The following is a 15254-nucleotide window of genomic DNA, read 5'->3' on the forward strand; positions in this document are numbered from 1 at the left end:
CTGCCTTTAGCTAGTTGTGCCACATTGCCAAATGGCTAAATATGCAGCTTTAGAAGTCACAATTTGGATTCATTAGCCATCCACTGCCCGCATTGTTTATTATATTTAGAACTAGCAACATCCTTCCACCTTCATTCTTAATTCTAAGTTTCCCACATTAAACTGTTTTACTGGAGAATAGAACTAGAGGGTGGAAGTAAATAATCTTCTTCTCCAAATTTCTAAAATTATTAGTAAAATAAACATGTTTGAAACAATTGGGCAGTGTACCTTGGAATGAATAGATTAAACCAGAGCATTTTCATTATGTCTCTGGCAGTCACCCTTTTATCTCATCTTGTGATGAACATCTGTATTTTTTGGCATGTGGTTAGGATATAAATGTGGGGTGTATCTGAACAAACTCTCAATTATAATTCTGCTCAGATGAGATTTCAAAATTATGTTTTCTGCTTTGAGAATGATATTTACTGTTATGGTAGCAACTGTGTGGAAAAAAATCTAATGCATTTAATATTCAGTTCTGGAATCATGTATCAATTATTTAGCTAAACCTTCTGTTAGTAGGCTTTTTTTGTAAAACATGGACCAAATGTTTATAAAATGGGAAAGAGATTCGTCAAGTTATGATAGCTAAAGCTGTGCTAAAAGGAAAAAATGAACATATGTTACCGGCAATGTTTCTCATATTTAATGAGTAAAACCATATTCTATTTTGTTGCAATTGTCTTTCCTTGTACAAATAAAGGCCCTGATCCAATAAGCATTTATAACTGCAATTTTGATTTACACTACTTACTCTAATTCTGTCTTTAAGACACCTTTGCATTTATTTGAATGGTCCTAGAGGAGATGGAAGATGGACCTTTAAGCATTTACTTAACTTCTGGCTCACCAAGAGTCCAAGGAGTTCTCAGGTCCAGAGCTTAGCACATGCAGAGCATTGCAGAACAAGAGCCAAAAGTAGGAAAAATGCCCGAATTAAAATAAAATTAGGTTTGTGGTTTTTTTCCCCTCCCAGTGAATGAATCATCTGGTGGTCTGTGGCTCTGACTGCAGCTCTGGCATCGTTCCCATGGCTTTTACAGTCCCTATTCCACTTGGGAGAGTTTTCAGGAAATTGTGTTGTCATGGATCCTTCTGCTCAGCTCCAGTCTGCTCTATGCCCAAAATCCCCTGTACAGCAGAGTAAGAAATCCCTGGTGGGCCCAAGCTGCACGAGGCACAAAAGGCTATAACTTCTGTGCAACATCCCCCAGTGCTTCCCTAATTCTTCCACTGTATCATCTTAAATAAGGTTTTAAAAAGAGTGGAAGAAAGTCGTGAAGAGTGGCGACGTAATAGGATGGGGACTGTGCTCTTCTAAATTGGTCTTTCTGAATGTCCCTAGTTCTTAGTCATAATCCAGACTGTCTAGACTTAGAAAGTTAGAAACAGGCATGTTTTCATTCAAGGCTAAGCAATTAATTCAGCCAGGATTGTTTTCCCTCCCTTGATTGTTTATTTTACTAAACTAGAGCTGTTTTGAGGATGTCAGGTGCCCCTCAGAAAGAAATAAGGCTAAAGTTAGCAGCAAAGAGAGGTGTTGATCCGTAGTGCTGTGCTTGGGGTCACTGCTGCAGCTGCTCCCTTCCTGCGTGTGTTGTCTGGTTGTGTGTGGTTCAGGTTCCACCTATGGAACGGATATGTGAACAGGCAGGAAAAGAGAATCGACTCCAGAGAAGGGGCTGTCAGTGTGTTGCTCCAGCCTGGAGGCAATGTAAATTGCCTTATTCTTCATGGAGAGACAAAAAATTGTCTTAGCCATAGATAGGAAAACCCTATTTCAAAGAGTTCCTGGCAATGACTACAGAATGGTCAGCTTGCTGGCCTAAGGAATTTGAACAATGTGGATTTTCTGGATTATATTAGCAATACAGAAAACAATGAGCATTCAGTGTTCTTCACTTAGCTTCTATCAGAAGATTTTTGGAAATACATCCAAACAAGATAAGATCTGAATAAATATCAAGTAGATACAACAATAGATAGTAGCAGCAGCAACTACTAAACTGCTTGCAGCAATATTTAATGCTTCTGAAATGGTTGTTCATTGCTTAAAGTGGATAGATAACGCTTTAGAGATGAATATGTGTTTATCAGAGATCCTGTCATTTAGGCCCCCTGGGAATGGCCCTCAGCTTGGCCCTTGGCAAGTAGAAACTGCTTGTCCCCACTGACACCCCGTCAGCTTGCTGGCTGTTGGCCATGTTGGGGGAAGCAGTCTTGCTACCCTTGCCCCTGATACTGGAGTGCTGAGTACAGCAAGAACCATCCAGTGTCCCTGCTCCAAGCCTCTCACTATGGAAAGGAACTGTATAGCCTGGTGTTTGCCACTTGTCCTGAAATCACCCTTAATACTAGATGAAATGTGAAGATTATGAAGAATTTTTCTTAGCCAATACTAATGCAGTTACTGGGTCTGAAGACCAGCATAGAAAAATAAATAAAAACCTGCTTATAAAGCTACCTGAACTTCAGCTCTGCCCTAGGAGCTTTTCATCAGCTGTGTAAGCAGGAATAAGCTGTTAGGATGCTTGTATAATTTTGTGGTCTTCTGACCAGACTACTCCTTTTCTCTGAAGAGGATTCTGATGTGGGGCTGTGTTTTCCAGCCCTTCAACTCAGTTCTATTCAGATTTAAATTCTATCCAGCTAATGAGTCAGGAAAGGGTGCAGAACTACTGACTCTGCCTGGACAAACTTTCTATTTTATCAGCTAATGTAGTGACACCACTACAATGTGGCAAGAACTTTCTTCTCTCTAGACAGTAAAGAGGGGTTGTACATGATTATCACCTACATCCTTGAAATAAATTCTAAGAAAAGTATTTTCTTCTGCCTGACAGGACAAGGTTTGACTCTCTGCATAATCCTTTATATACTGAACCTGGATTTTGCATAAATAAATCATTTGAATCATGCCTTAAAGTTTTCACCGTATGCTTATACATGCATTCATCTGTTTTAACTTTTCCTCAAGACTAGACATGATAGTAATCCAAATATTTTGGCATGAAAATAGTTTTGAGAAATACTCTTATGAGTTGTGAAGTTTGATTTTTTAAATTTTTTTTTCTATCAGTTTTCCATTGAATATTTGAAGTGTTTGGGCTTTTTACCCAACCCATTTAAGTGCATTTTTAAGCCAGATTTACATGTTTTAAAAGATCCATTTTAAGTTTTCCCTTCAGTGGGAGAAAGACAGAAACCATTCCATGCAGCAAATGTATAACTGATGCCACTCCTAGCATGTGCTGCACTACTGGATGATGCACAGATGCAGTGGTGATAGCATAGCTGCTACTGCAATAAAGCAGAATAAGAGACAGATATGTAAGTAATGTGTTAGCTTCCCTGCCCACCATCTCATCCACACAAATGGGAAGAAGGAGAAAATTCTTAAGTCTGTCAGTGATCTATGTCATCATATACAGTCCCCACAACCACCTACTTGAAAATAATAGCAGAATAGTGCAAGTGTCAGTATGGTAAGTACTGTGAAGTCCTCCCATCTAGACCACACCAGGGCTCAAAAAATCTGAAATACACTTAGCAAAATACACCTCCTTTCCATCTCCCAAGATAAATTTGCCAAGAACACACAGCTCCAAAAGCCTACTGAAATCAGTATGAGGGAAAGGGGAATTAATCTCACCTAACCACAGCCATCAAGAAGCCAAACACCTGGGTGAAGAATTAGACTTTTTTCATAGTTAACAAAAATAAATGCACCTTTAGAAGGCATTCGTCAACTTAGGTTGAGCTAAGTGAGATGAATTCTAACCATAGTGTTTGGGGTCATCCAGTGAATTAATGTTAAAGCCTGGACAAAAAACTCACCTCTTGACTTCAGTCATTGAGTTTTGCTGTTTGACCTCTCATCAGTTCCTTTGGAAATTTAATCTGAGAAAATGGGTACTTTTCTAACAGTAAAAAATCACAGAATGTGCTGAGTTGAAAGAGACCCACAAGGATCATCAAGTCCAAGTCCTGGCCCTGCACAGACCATCTTCAGGACTCACATTACGTGCCTGAGATCATTGCCCAAAGGCTTCCAGAACTCTCTCAGGCTTGGTGCTGTGACCACTTCCCTGGGGAGCCTGTTCAGTGCCCAACCACCCTCTGAGTGTAGAACCTTTTCCTAGTATGTAACCCAGACCTGCTCTGACAGAGCGTCAGGCCATTCCCTCAGTCCTGTCGCTGGTCACAATCAGTGCCTGCCCCTCTTCTTCCCCTCACAAGGAAGTTGCAGACTGTTGTGAGGTCTCCTTCTGTCTGCCAAACACTTTCATTTTAGAAGGTAGGGAGATATTTTTGAGACAAATCACCATCTAGAGGTTGAGGAAAAAGGCCTTAAGGTGGTAGTTGTTCCTCTGGGCACACTTTGCTTTGGAAAGTGCAGGAAATGAACAGTTACTCTAACTGAGTTGTGCAGGGTATAAATATCCCTTGTGCTTCATACAAGTTTGCCTTACTTCACTAACCCCAACACAAAGCTTACCTGGAACTCTGAAAGCTGTCTTAAAAAAAAAAAAGAAGATGCAGTGTTCCTTAAACATTAATCAACTCCATGTGCAGAAAATGTGACTCTTCTGTGCATGATTACATTTTAAATCAGAAATCATTGCACAGCATACAGAACGAATTCAGTGTGAACTTTCTAAAATAAATGAACCTTAATTTCTTTTGTATTTTTAAAGGTCAAATGCTGCAAATACTGGCCGGACGACACAGAGATATATAAAGACATTAAAGTTACCCTAATAGAAACAGAGCTCCTGGCTGAATATGTGATTCGAACATTTGCTGTAGAAAAGGTAAGCTTACAAATTCAGTTTTCTTAAATACAATGGTATCTGCTGAAGTAACTTACATACAGATTCAAGTTAAATCTTGTGACTGACATTCCGGGTTTGTAGCTATTTTTGGGTAAACTACTACCGCCCTCTTATGGTAAGCTGTGTTTTCCATTAAATGCAGCAGCTTTTCTGTGCTTTCCATCACTGTTGGCCCCATCTGAGTTAAAAAAAGTGATGTTCCTTGCCTAGGAGAAATCGAAGCCTCTCTCCCAGCAATCAATTGAAAAACACACTCGTGCTGCTTTCCCATCTTATGTTCCCTGCAATCATTTTCAGTCTGTACCAGAGGCTGCATGCAGCATTATTCATAAGTGGTGAAGTATACTGTTATCTGTTGGGCCAGTGTATTCCTGGTTTGCAGAGATATAGTCGTAACAAACTACTTTTCTTCTCAAGGCAATTTCCTTTTTCATGTGAAATGTATCATTATATGGAGATTTCCAATCAATGTGTTGTATTCTTGTTTGTTAGAATAATGCCATGAATTTGTTTGATGCTTACTAGGACTTGCAGCTCTCCCAAACAGCTTCCAATATATGAAAAACATACAATTAACAAATAAGGTACTTACTGAAAGTGAGAACAAGGAGGGTCATTCAGTGGTGAACTGTCATGCATTTTGTGTCAATTCAGCAGTTTCATTCAGACTTCATTAAAGGACAGAAATGTTTTAATTGTATGTATGAGGACTCGTCTGAGTTGCAGAACACCACGGAAAGGGCCTCTTTGGAAAACTAGATATTCGTAATGGCACACGGACATGTTCCCTCGGTATCACCATGAGTAGTTTTTCAACTACGTAGCTTAGAAAGCTCCTCTTGATTTAGTTGCAGTACCTGTGATATACTGGTTCTCTCTAATGGTGAAACAGTATTCATTTATGGTTTTGAAGAACATAACCTTTGGCATAAAATAATCCTGCACCCAGGTAGATAAAACTGCCAAAAAGATGACCCAACAGGGTCTCTGTACATACACCTAGGGTAACAAAGGAATTAGGTTTTTTTCCTGTTTATTCTTCAATCTAATACTTAAATATGCATCAATACAGCAACCTGAGGGTAATGATAATAGAATTATGTGGTTTGAATGAACTGAAATATTGTATCATGTTTACCACTATACATATCGTACATTGAATTCATTCAAGCTTGTTGTTTCCTTGCATTTAGGTATTTTTAATAAATAGATGAGAAATGATGGCTACACTTTGAAGTAGATGAAGCACTGGTTGATTTCTATTCTGCAAATTTTAAGCTCCTGCTTTGATGTTAGCTTTTCAGTTCTTAACTGGGAGTGAAAAAAAAGACCTAGAGGATTTTACAGTTGAACACAACCAAACTGTCTTGAATAAGTGCATTAGAACAGATAGAGATAAAAGGCACTAAACATTTTATTTCTTTTTAGAAATCTCCATTTGAAAAGATTTTATTTAGACACTGCTTCTTAATAGTTGGTAGTTTTTCAGTAAGCCTCTAAAAGTGGTGTCAGTGTAGTTTGGGTAAAGTACATTTGTTTTTACCCTATTTTCCATATTTTTAACTCTTCCAGTGGTACTGGAAGGTCTAGTCTATACATCTCTTCCACCATAATTCTCAAGTTTGTATTTTTGATGTACTTGGAGTGATACTTTCCATCTTCTCTAAGACAAGCTGCATGATGAGAGCACCCTAAGCAAATATGCAGATAATACTAAGTGAAAGATGGTGTTGGAACACTCAGCATTGGAGCCTTAGATCCAAAAGACTTGAAGATTTGGCTAACAGGAACTTCAGTCATTCAGTGAGAAAGAAACACAGAGTTCTGTGCCTTAGGTGGCCTAACTGTGTCAGTACAGGCTGACATCCAGGGACAACATCTGAAATCCAGAAGGTTTAAGGATTTAGCACGTATGAGCTGCAAGGAGGGGGTTAAGAGAATTGGCCTTGTTTGATGTGGTAGAGAGGAGGAGAAAGACCTAATTTCAGACTGCAACTACTTCAAAGATGTTTAGAAAATCAGAGGCACCAAATCACCCTCTTTTCTCTTCATGGTAGTAGATGGCAAAGCAAGGAATAATGGCCAAGAAGTTGCACTGGAAACACTCCTTTAGGAGGAGGGCAGTGCAGTGATGGAGCAAGTTGCTGAAAAATGTGGAATTTCCATTCTCGGAGGTCATCAGGGCTCAGCTAGGCAGATCTAGTGTTGGCCATAGACCCGCTCTGAGTCGGAGGTTGGACTGGAGACCTCAAGAGGTCCCTTATGACGATCTTTTTTGTTTGTTGATGAACATTTTATATTTGCTCCTGAAGTACAATTTAGAAGTTGATTTGTTTGAAGATAAATTGATCACTTTTTTTTTTTAATGGGTATTGAGTAGTAGGGGAATAATGCTAACAAAATTGAACCCAAAAGGGCAGTCTGATTCTTGCATTGTTTGAATGAGCAGTTCCTCTGCAACAGTTCCTTTACAACACAAGAGTTAACTCAGATGAATTAGTCAGATAGTAACATACAGCAACAGCATAAGCTAAGCATTTGTGGCATCTTTTAACATCCTAGGGTTTGTTAGCAATATACACCATTTTCTGTTTGTTTCAGCTGAAAGAAAAAAGTAGTCTTTCCGAGCTGAGCATATGCTTTTATGATTCATGCAGTTGTGTTGCTATTTTCAGTTTAGAAACCAGCAGGAGAGATACAGACATGAAAATCCTTCTTTTGTAGGTATAATAAGAAAACTCATTATGAAAGTCCCCTATATGTAAAACCTTTTCTAAGTAGCTACTGTGAATGATAGACAAAAATGCAATCAGCACGACAGACAGCCTTTTCAAAACTAATGCACAAGATGTGCAGTATATAACCTAATCTGTGCAACAGCTGGGCACATAGTTTTGGAGGGGCACTTTGCTTTTTGTAAATTGTTTGAAAATTTAGGCTGCATACAGCATGAAGAATTTGTATGGGGCATTCATTTCAGTCCTCAGCTTCTAGTAATGGCATTGAGTTTTTGTATAGGATCTTTATTTCTTGGGGGATTGTGGGCAGTTGTTATAAGCAATATAAAAGTGTCTAAGACACAGATACCCTACCTATGCACAGCTATTTAAGTTGAAGGCCTTGCTTACAGCAGCAAGGAGATATGTTAACTAACACACTCTAAAATCCCCAGAGTACAAGAGACGAAATTGCATTCGAATATGTTTGCTAGACTATGTTAAAATGCAAATTGTTTTGTCTATTCCTGGGCTTCAATATACTTTAAAATTGGTTTTTAGGAGATAAGGTCATTTCTGTTGCAAGGATGTGATCTCAGTCTACACCACTGTCGCATGCACTCTTAATCTTCTCTCTTGCCTACCTTTTTGTGTCACAGTTTCAGAGGGAGATGAGATATTCCTCTCAACAGATGCCCTGTCTCCACAGACACCCAGCCTGAGCTGTCAGAGTATCAAAGACTCCAAGATACACCAAACCCAATCCAGTCATGTAGCACTGGCATGGCCAGAATTTCTCAACCATTGAAAATCCCAGACTAGTGCATACTAGCAATAAATTAGGAAGCTTATGTTACTTATTATTCAAAGGGAATAAGACCTTTTATATGCAAAACAGCTCAAGACAGGAAATACATCTTTAAGAAGAAAAACTATAAACTACCAGTTATTAATGTTGTTGATATTTAGTCCAGCCTAAACATGATACGCCATAATTTTGCTGTTTGCTTATGGTATGTATGATGGCCTCCAGACTGTGGATTTCTAACAAGGATAAAATACTGGCAGCTGTATTTTTAGACAGGCAAAGAAAAGTACAAGCACTAAGAAAATAAAGCTTAACATTACCACTTCTAATATCCAGACTGCTCCCAGAAGTCACATGGGAAATTACTTACACAATCAGCTTCTCATTCATACTTGTCTCACCGTATCCATGTCCTTGTGGACTGTGGCAAATCACCTGAAGGTTGATCACATGGAGGGCTACAGACACAGCCCCTATGACTGGAGGTTTAGAAAGATTTCTTACTGTTCAGCTGTTTCTTTCAGACCAATGAAGGAGACAAATGATAAAGAAAATTATGCTGAAGCTGTAGTTCCCTGAGGTCAGCAGCAAAACTCCTGGGGAGAGCAGTGGGGAAAAAAGTCATCAGTGCTGCTCTATGTTCAGCCTTGCTGCTGGCTCATTCTGTGATCATGGCATGCATCTTAGGGCCACATATGCAAAGCAACCTAGTGCTCAAACATAGAGATGAGCATCTGTCTTCTTGCTAAAAGTTTCGTACCAATCTATTGCTTACTTACTTAATTTTGTTGTGAGACTTTGAAAACAGTTGATACCTAACCTTTGAACTTCCTCTCCTGCTCCCCAACTGTCCATCCAGATTGTGTTGGTAGGGGGTGGATGCTTTTCAGCAAGATTCAGGCCTTTGAAGTTTTCAACCCTTGCCTTTTCAACAGAGAGGTGCTCATGAGATTCGAGAAATCCGTCAGTTCCACTTCACTGGCTGGCCAGACCACGGTGTGCCGTACCACGCAACCGGCCTGCTGGGGTTTGTGCGGCAGGTCAAGTCCAAGAGCCCCCCAAACGCTGGCCCTCTGGTTGTTCACTGCAGGTAGGGAAAGCAGAAATATCTCTGATGTGTTTTGCACTAAACTCAAGACCTACTTTAGCTTCTCCAGGACTGTGTAGTCTCCACACACCTTGCTGAAGCTACTGCAGCTGTATTCTCAATAACTATAAACAGGAATACATATGTATTTAATTTGTTACACAATATATGAACTAAAAAAATTGTGTGTGAAGTCCTGCAAATGCCTGGCTCACTTTCAGTAGTGATCCAACTGATCAAGTACCTGTGAGATGAACCATTACGCCTCACATTTCCAATTCAGTGCTGAACATTAACTGTGTTCTTTTACTATAGTGCTGGTGCTGGAAGAACTGGATGCTTCATTGTTATTGACATCATGTTAGATATGGCAGAAAGAGAAGGTGTTGTAGACATATACAATTGCGTGAGAGAGCTTCGATCCCGGAGAGTTAACATGGTGCAGACCGAGGTATTGTTCATATTGTGGAATACTGCTTTATAAGGAAAAATACTCTTCTAGCCCAAAAAGATGGAGTTTTGTAGTTGGCATCCTCCAGAAAGCAGTTTATTCAGTTACATGCAGAAAATAATCCCTGCACAAACCTTAAGAGCTCCAGCCCAAACAAGTGCACAGTTACGCTTCACTTAAGGTTCACAATCTGGGAGTTCTTAAAAAAAAAGAAAATTATGAGTGTTTCCTCTCTGGAAAGGATTCATTCTGGAGTACATCTCGCTGAGGCTTAGTTATGTGATAGCACCTACAGAGCTGCACAGAGGATGAGGAAACCAAAAACATTCTAAGTTTTATTATGGAGCATTACTGCACTTCTCTAACTCCTTGTAGTTAAAGTCAGGCTTTCTGTACTAATTTCTAAATGAGTGGGATAAAGTTATATAAACTGTGGTTGTTCCTTCTGGTTTTGCCTTAGTGCTGGAAAACTCAAGAGAGAAGTAGCAATCATATGAGTTATTATTTTTTATTTACCAAGATACTAATAGCCTATGGTCTCTATGTCAGTAACTATATATTTTAATTACTTTACCAGGAACAGTATGTATTCATCCATGATGCTATCCTGGAAGCCTGTCTTTGTGGGGACACATCTATTCCAGCTTCTCAAGTTAGGTCTGCTTACTATGAAATGAATAAACTGGATCCTCAAACTAACTCCAGCCAGATCAAAGAGGAATTTAGGGTAAGTGGTGGCTAGCATTATCTAGAATCCATACCATTCAGCTATACCTAAGACTTCTGTTTAAGTGCTTATTTATAACCATGTGAATTTTGGACTAGGCCTGGGAGGGAAAGACTGCAAAAAAGGAAAAAAAACATGTCGCTTATTGCTATTGAAGGATGCTGAATCATAAAAGAATGCAACAGGGTAGTAGTAAAATATTGTTTTTATTCAAGGGACGTATGTTGATTCTTTCCACTGTCCTTTCTCCAGAAGGCAGTTGAGGTTATTTTTCAGATCTGTTTGCATCCAGTATTTTTTTTCTTCCAAACTGTGCTGACTCTGATGTGTTTTCATTTCTGTGCATATTGATTCTCACTGAAACTGAATGCTGAGCTGATCTATTCTTAAATATTTTGGGTTGCTTTCACTGCTGTGTTAATTTTTCTGTTGTATTGTTTACTCGTTTCAAAAGACTTTAAATATGGTGACTCCGACACTGCGTGTAGAAGACTGCAGCATAGCACTCCTACCACGAAATCATGAAAAGAATCGTTGTATGGATGTTCTGCCTCCAGACAGATGCCTGCCTTTCCTCATAACGATAGATGGGGAGAGCAGTAACTACATCAATGCTGCACTGATGGATGTAAGTCTCCACTACATCATTAATAATAAAAAAGGGAATAAGCAGCTCTACAAACTGAGCAATGCCAGAAAAGGGAGTCAGTGTAAGAAGACTGAAATACTTTTAGCTTGTTTTGTTTTCCATAAGCATGGCACAAAATCTTTAAACCCCCAAGTACATTTAGGATCACACATATGTTATGTCACAGCCAAGGTTCAAAAGCCATGCTCAGAGAGCAATTCAAGCAGTTTTGATAAATTAAATCTGTCTGGATTTCTCTCTAGTGCTTGAATTTTTAACCATCTGGCCTAGGAAAACAAGAGTTACCTATTAAGAGACTAAGGCAGTTAAATAGAATAATAAGGTTTGCAGCAATATTTCAGTTCCCTTTGTTTATAATTTAAGCAGTAATTAACAAAAAAAGTAATTGTCTGTCAGTACAAGATAGTACACAAGCCATTACTTCAGTCTTTCCGTTTATTTCTGTTGGAATTAATGACTCCTCTTCATGTGTGTGTGGATTTTTTTTCCAAGTGCATCTATGGTAATTCTAATCTGCTAATAGAGTAAATAGTAAAAACACTTTTAAACTGCCTTTACAGTATGTAGATATTTGTAACCTATTTTTGATGATTTGGAACTATAGTCTTTACTGTTGTCAAACACATAAACAAAAACAGAGGTTAGCCAAGAACAACCACATTGTAAATGGCCTTTTTAAAAAGTGAAGCTCGAGTAATAACAGTTTACAGCAGTTTTTTAATTTCTTTCTTTCCAAGTTCTCAAAGCCTTTTCCTAAAAGAAGCCTAAGTTCAAAACACTCCTTTGAAAAGGTAGGAGTAGTATCTTTATGTTTATCTATGTAGAGAAACTGAAAACAAAAGTTTTAAGTGACTTCACTAGACTCTCATAGTATAGGTCAATGACATTTCATATAAGAACAGAGCATCCTTAATCTGCAATCTGCAGTCATACCATTACATTGTCTTGTTTCCTGGAGAGTTCATCATTTTATTCTGTGAATGAAGTAATACTCAGAAAGAGCAGTGCCTTCATATTTGCTTTGAAGGTGCTTCCCTTTTTCAATATTGAAAAAATGTCTCTGAAAGAAAGATCATAGAAACATAGAATATCCTGAGTTGGAAGGGACCCACAAGGATCGCAGAATCATAGAATTGTTAGTGGTGGAAGGGACCTTTGGAGACCATCTAGTCCAACATCCCTGCCCAGGCAAAGTCACCTAGCAGGTTACACAGGAACACCTCCACGTGAGTTTTCAATGTCTGCAGAGATGGAAACGCCATAACCTCCACAAACATCAATGTAAAGAAGTTGTTTCTCATGTTCATGTTGGAATTTCTTGCATTTTAGTTTATGGCCATTGCTCCTTATCCTGTTGCTGGGCACCACTGAGTGTCCTCTTGACACCCACCAAGTCGAAGTCCAGATCATGGCCCTGCACAGGACAGCCCAAACAGACACATCATGTGCCTGCAAAAGGCTCATCAGATTGTATCTCTGTTGGGGTACAAATGCTTCCATTCAAGGCATGTAGAGACTTCCCCACCTTCCTCAGTGAAGGCAGTGACTCCTCATCCCAACAACGCCCCAGCATGGACTTGCTAACCCTCAGTTTAGGAGGATGTGAGTGAAAATGGTAGCTTGAGATCCGCAGTGAAAAACTTCCAACAAACAGTGCAGTCAATGACATACTCTGGTACTAGAAGAAACAAAGAGCACTAAAATTTATCCCCTGGGTATCCTCACTGCCGTCAGATAGACTAGAATTTCAACAATATATCTGAAAAATAACTAGATATTTCCTTTCACAGGCATCATTCAAATTTGTAGCTAAATGCAAACAGCCAAGATTAATCTCTCCATTAACAGCTCAAAACAAACCCGTTGCTCAAAATTTTGTAGGACTTGCATTGGAATCAAAACCCTCTGATGATTTTACTCTATGCCTGTGGCATGAAATACATTTTAGAAATATAACATCTGCGAACTTATATTCTGCCCAAATGCAGGTTATTAACTTTGAGGCATATAAGATCTCAGAAAAGAGCTGAAAACAATATATTAATTATATAGAAAATAGAAATAATGCTTTCAGTTCCAAAGTTTTTCAACTATGACTGACATTCTGCTAAATGGATTTTTATCTTTTACCATTTTCTCATCATCTCATTACTTCTTTGCAGAGCTACAAGCAACCATCAGCTTTTATAGTTACGCAGCACCCCTTACCAAATACCGTCAAAGATTTCTGGAGACTGGTCCTAGATTATCACTGCACTTCAATAGTTATGCTGAATGATGTAGATCCTGCACAAGTAAGTCCAGAAAACTCCTTCATTCAAAAGAGGTGGGCTAGTGCTTCACCATTTCAGAATAGCTTTAGAATGTAATTGGTTTTATAAAACGTTAAATACTGACATGCTAAAAAATTGATTTGTAGCTTACAGATACACATTGGAAAAGGGGAATAAATCAGACCATCAGCAGCTTCTCCACCGAAATGTTAATGCACACACACGTAAGAGCATGCACCTATAATTTATTCTAGGGAAGCATAGGTTAGAAAGAGCTGCTAAACCCAAAAATGAAGGCTGTAGAATTCTGACTTGGGTCTGAAACATTTAAAATAGCCAAAAGTCATAAACAGAAGCCAACAGCTTTTCATTTAGCTTGCCTGAAACAGGTCAGTGCCCTTGGCCCTCATACTGGGGAATAGATGTTCCCAGTGTGAAAATCTGTGTTGTGTTTTGCACAAAATGATGTCATCATTAGCAAGGAGATAGGATCTAAACAAGATTGGAGACTAAGCATCCTTTGTAAGAGAAAATAGGGCAACAGAACGTGTGGAGGAATGTAATTACCTTACAAAAGGGTTGTACAATGCTGTACATGTTGTTCAGAAAATTGGAAAACCGTACCTATTGGTTTGGCAATTTAATCAGTAGGATTAATCACTAAGAGTCCTAGAGCCTGGCTCACAACTGTGCAATTCCAAGTTCTTACACAGATATAATTTCCTTAGTTCCAACAAACTGCACCATCCCTCTGCTGGAATAACATCATGGTAATCTGGATTCTTAATACATAAGTATTTGTTAATTATTGGTTAAGAGCAATTACAGTTTTATTATACAAGACCGCATGTCATTTTTATTTGTGATATGATAGAAAATCTTTTAACTTTGTTCAGTATTGAACACACTTAGAAAAATATTTCCTTTCATTTCTTTTAAAGATGTAGAATTTGCTTTTAAAAGATACTAATCTTCAGTTTTGTCTTTCAAAGGAACATATAGGAATTCCACACACTATTTTAAAGACTGAATTTCTGATTCCAAACCCTCTGCTGTCTACAGGGAGAAAAAATAGAAATGAAAGACAAAACTGTTATTCATGAATCTAAGATTATTTTCTGAGTGAATAAGGAAAGACTCAAGGGAGTCAGACTGTTAGGGACTGCTGAACAGAGTTTTTTTAATTTGTCGGCTGTGTTTTGAATTTACAATAGGGCATGGCTATTTCAAGCATTTATTACCCTCCCAGGATTTAAAGCTATTGGGATATGCAGTTAATGCACCTTCCTCTGCAGTGTGTTAAACCTTTTACCTCTAATGTGAGTAACAATCTTTTCATTAGGAATAAATCTCAAAGCCCTCAGAGCAAACAGAAGTGGAGAGAGGGCACAGCTTATTAAAAACACACATTACATTCATATTTATTAATAATTACTGTTATCATTATTATTTATGTATATACGAAGTGTTTACAGTTCTGTTTAGATATTAACATTTATGAGGATTGTTATGCTCTGTTGGGAAATGAAATTCAGCCCTCCACAGTGACTCTGACTTAAAGAGAGTCACTAGCATCCTTTGCATGCAAAATGTGCAGACCTAAATGCTTTTGATTTCTTTAGAAATTGAAAATCTTGGCTTCCTAAAACAGCTCCAGCAAAC

The 15254-nt window shown here is 38.5% G+C and overlaps 1 protein-coding gene across 13 annotated transcripts in view; it reads left to right on the forward strand.

Annotated features, from left to right (window-relative positions):
• The window catches only part of PTPRM (protein tyrosine phosphatase receptor type M), a 467851-nt gene that overhangs the window by 441442 nt on the left and 11155 nt on the right, over positions 1-15254 (forward strand). For 7 of the 13 annotated variants that reach the window (XM_071554784.1, XM_071554785.1, XM_071554790.1 and 4 more), the window contains 7 exons: positions 4743-4859; positions 9341-9495; positions 9808-9943; positions 10521-10670; positions 11125-11298; positions 12057-12110; positions 13482-13613. In XM_071554784.1, the coding sequence (XP_071410885.1) occupies positions 4743-4859; positions 9341-9495; positions 9808-9943; positions 10521-10670; positions 11125-11298; positions 12057-12110; positions 13482-13613 (918 nt within the window). The remainder of the gene's footprint in view (positions 1-4742; positions 4860-9340; positions 9496-9807; positions 9944-10520; positions 10671-11124; positions 11299-12056; positions 12111-13481; positions 13614-15254) is intronic. The other 6 variants (XM_071554787.1, XM_071554789.1, XM_071554792.1 and 3 more) reach the window with 1 other exon arrangement.

Source organism: Pithys albifrons, chromosome 4 (assembly GCF_047495875.1).
Source record: "Pithys albifrons albifrons isolate INPA30051 chromosome 4, PitAlb_v1, whole genome shotgun sequence".
Classification (NCBI taxonomy): domain Eukaryota; kingdom Metazoa; phylum Chordata; class Aves; order Passeriformes; family Thamnophilidae; genus Pithys; species Pithys albifrons.